Genomic DNA, 4,083 nt, shown 5'->3' on the forward strand with positions numbered 1-4,083 from the left:
AGGAGAGTGAACTGCCTGTCAGAAATCATAGCATGTCAGCTGTCTTAACCGCGGCTTGTGTACTGCATCATCACTGTGTCTGTCACGCGACTCTGTTGCCCTTTCGGGCTTGAACTGATGGTAAAATTAACGACATTATTAACTGTCTTGATATTTACTTTGAAAGCAGAAGCTCGCGATTATGGTAAGGGGCGTTACATTTCCGACGAGTGCTTGCGGTGTTCGGCCAATCACAATGCACTGGGTCAGCTGGCCAATCAGAACAGACTGCGCTTGTCAAAGGAGGGGGCTTTGTTGAAAACAACGTGTTTGAGAGAGGCGGGGCATAGAGGACCTACAATAATGTACAGTATTTGAAAAATAATGTGTTTTTTGAACATTAAAGCATGTCAACATATTCCGTTACACCAAATACACAAAATAATGATCTTTAAAATAGCATCATATGACCCCTTTAAGACTGGTTTTGTGGTCCAGGGTCACATATGTGTGTGTAAAATAATATATCATTATTATTCATTCAATTTATACGGTAATGCTTTAATGTTTACCTCATAGATGGCACACTGGCAGACATAGACGAGAGTGAGAAGTACTGCATGAAGACTGAAGAAGACATCATTGGCATCGACAGGAATAACCCCATTCGGATCTTTCTGTAAGAACTCCTCCTGCAGATGCACCATTTATCATCTCCATTAAAAAAAAACATAAGTAGAAAGAATGCTGCAAAAGACTGGACTAAATAATTACAACCTGAAAGCTGTCAAGTGCACACACCTGTATATACGTCACCCAGAACAGGCCAACGTTGAACACACTGTAAGCAATGAATCCAGTCAGGTTGAGAGCGAGGAAATCAAAACTGAGGCCTACCACACTGAATGAAACATAACACACACATTAATCATCAGCTTTTTTACTCAGTCTAAATCCTCGAGTCTCAACAAATCATCTTGTACCTGTGTCGTTTCCAGTTCTCATACGCCTGTGGGTAGAACGACACAGACCAGGCCAGGAAGTAAATCCAGCCAATGATTTGGTTGATGATGAAAAGAACGTTGCTTCTGACAATCAGGAATCTGATTCGCGTCTCTATGCTGGAAAAAGACAATCCCCTCTAGCGGTTATTTTCATGGTGTTTTTGTTAACACACATCTACAATAAAACAGGACAGTAAAAAATCACTTTATTAAAGCCAAGTACAAGTAAAGCCACGACTCGGTATTAGAATATTATAGAATCTTTTTTTAGTTCAATTTAAAGGGACAGTTGGTCCCCATTGACTTCCATAGTATGAAAAAAATACTATAGAAGTCAATGGGGACCATCAACTGTTTGGTTCCTCATATTTTTCAAAATATCTTCTTTTGTGTTCAGCAGAAGAAAGAAACTCATACAGGTTTGAAAGAGTAAACAGTAAATGATGATAGATTTTCATTTTTGGGTGAACTATCCCTTTAAATGTATTGGCATAGTGCTTTTAACAATAAGCACAGTTCACCTATTACTCAGTAGCCCACTTGCACCATTTGAAATCCCCTAAATTAAGGAACTAAATAAATAAAACTGGTTTTGCAAGATACTGATGCAAATGTCTCCAAGTCTGGTCATAATGCATCCACACGTTTTGCTTCAATAATAAAATAAACTGTAGTAAAAATAACTGTATGGGAAAAATGAATCTTTATAAAGAATGCCCCTGTGATAAACAGAATCTAAGCCGAAGAAGAGTTCTCGAGAAACCAATAGGAAGCTGTAAGAGAACGTCACTTATGCCATTTTTATCCAGTACTGTTTAATTGGTGACAGATTAAGATCATTTAGCTTACAATGCACCTTTTTATGTGAGTGTTATTGCTGGAAAGGTAAGCAGTCACCTGACCAACCCCTTTTGCCTGCACTTCAAAAGATACAGATATGTTTCCTGCCGGCACGACAACCTGAACAAGATGAGAGAGGACAAAAAACAAAGCTATTTAACATTGCTTAAGTTGGCAGTGTTTTATAGAACTCATTTGTCTTAAGTTAATATAATTATTCATGGACAGCTCCGCTCAAAAATAATCCTGATGCAGGCTATAGATTGGATATGGATGGCACAGATATTGACATTTTAATATACAGGTGCATCTCAATAAATTAGAATGTCGTGGAAAAGTTCATTTATTTCAGTAATTCAACTCAAATTGTGAAACTTGTGTATTAAATAAATTCAATGCACACAGACTGAAGTAGTTTAAGTCTTTGCTTCTTTTAATTGTGATGATTTTGGCTCACATTTAACAAAAACCCACCAATTCACTATCTCAACAAATTAGAATACTTCATAAGACCAATAAAAAAAACATTTTTAGTGAATTGTTGGCCTTCTGGAAAGTATGTTCATTTACCTTTTCCACGACATTCTAATTTATTGAGATGCACCTGTACATATGACATGAATGATATATGATGCCTGATATTATTACTCTATAGATGTTTTAGAATTTATAAATACGATTTACACTTAAACTTCAATCCAGAATTTTACATGATCCGTATGAAAGCAAGCATCAAAACATAATATACGGTAGGAAAGTAACTTGTAGTTAACCACAGGAAGCTATTCTGTTTGAACGTGCAAAATGAAACAACAATTTATTAGTTATTTACTAGTTTACTAGTTCCTATCAGAGTGAACTGTAATAACGACAGAATCGTTGTACTCAACATCAAATTTTGAATATGATTAAGACAGACAGGTGCATTTAAAATCTGCATAGGCTGAAATAAGTGCATATACCTCATCAGGAAGTAGAATTATTGAAGAGACATTTCTTGATTTGTATGTGATATTGAAATAAACCGTTACATATGTGTTCAACGGTGAACTGTGAACGTAAACACATAAAAGCCACATTAAATAAATGACTTCCCAAAACATATATTGCATATTTACTCACAGATAGTCAAATCATTGCTTACAATCGTACCTTAGTGTAATGGTGAGGTTTTCTGCATATTGTTCCTGTAGATTCACTGTTGCTGGAGCCTTGATGGTCACTTCTGCATCTGTAAATATAGTGATATTAACTTGTCCTTATTCTTCCTTATTATTTTTGTATATTTAAAACATTATATTTACCACCAAACGCTGAGTGCGCGCAGACAGACAGCGTTACGAGAAACAGCAAGACAGTCTGCTTCATCTTGACATTATATTTATAATCTTACACGAGTGTAATTATTAATATTCATTCATACGCTCTCGTTAAAACTAAAGCGAAAACGCGTCCTAACTCGCTTAGTGCTTGAAAGACAAGCCCGATTAAGTAGCGTTACAGACCATGAACTGTCAGTCGATGAGTGACTCATTCAGTACATTTAAAGTAAAAAAAAAAATCGTCAACTTATCACAGAAGGAAACTGATTTTTATCAGTCTGTAGTTCCGCATTAGACATTTTAGATCACGGGACACGGGTCAGCTGACTTGCGCTCTCCTCATTAACTACAGGACCGTCCAAAAAGCTTCTTCTTCTTCTTCTTTTGGTTTTATGGCGGGTTGCGAACCAACTTCATAGGTGCATACCGCCACCTACTGTGATGGAGTGTGAAGAGAATGTACTCACCTAAATCTTAAATTCTGTTCATTATTCCACAATTCTTAAGAAATCTCATGACTGCACTTATTTGTTTTCCTGCATTTGGACCATCATTCAGGATACTACTTAATGAAAATTCTTTAACTCCTAAGGATTGTAATTCATCTTTAAGTCGATCTCTTTCTCTTTCATATGCTGTACATACCATCATAACGTGTTCCACTGATTCCTCTGTTAAACAAACATTACATAGACCAGTATTATGTTTCCCTATAATGTATAGTGTTTGGTTAAGATTTGGTCCAAAAAGCTTGTGTGTTTGTCCAGTTCCCTTCCATGGGAACTTCGAACTGCGTCCTCTAGGGGTCGCTATGGGGGAACGCCTCGTCGTGACCCGTGTCTGAAGCATACATTGAAAAAACACCAACTCGTTGGCCGGCGACAGCCATGACGTCACTACCGGTGCGACTATAGTATAAATAGGCGCCGGGAGCACAC

The 4,083-nt window shown here is 37.1% G+C and overlaps 1 protein-coding gene across 1 annotated transcript in view; it reads right to left on the minus strand.

Annotated features, from left to right (window-relative positions):
• Nucleotides 1-3,444, minus strand: part of LOC107685310 (cystinosin-like) — a 7,255-nt gene extending 3,811 nt beyond the window's left edge. The window contains exons 1-7 of the mRNA XM_016481865.1: nucleotides 3,128-3,444; nucleotides 2,976-3,054; nucleotides 2,786-2,873; nucleotides 1,840-1,943; nucleotides 963-1,100; nucleotides 781-880; nucleotides 552-671 (exon numbers count right to left, since the gene is read on the minus strand). Coding sequence (XP_016337351.1) covers nucleotides 552-671; nucleotides 781-880; nucleotides 963-1,100; nucleotides 1,840-1,943; nucleotides 2,786-2,873; nucleotides 2,976-3,054; nucleotides 3,128-3,191 — 693 coding nt within the window. The 5' untranslated portion in view covers nucleotides 3,192-3,444. The remainder of the gene's footprint in view (nucleotides 1-551; nucleotides 672-780; nucleotides 881-962; nucleotides 1,101-1,839; nucleotides 1,944-2,785; nucleotides 2,874-2,975; nucleotides 3,055-3,127) is intronic.
• Nucleotides 3,445-4,083: the final 639 nt, after the last annotated feature.

The sequence above is a fragment of the Sinocyclocheilus anshuiensis genome, unplaced genomic scaffold (assembly GCF_001515605.1).
Source record: "Sinocyclocheilus anshuiensis isolate Anshui unplaced genomic scaffold, SAMN03320099.WGS_v1.1 scaffold689, whole genome shotgun sequence".
In the NCBI taxonomy this organism is placed as follows: domain Eukaryota; kingdom Metazoa; phylum Chordata; class Actinopteri; order Cypriniformes; family Cyprinidae; genus Sinocyclocheilus; species Sinocyclocheilus anshuiensis.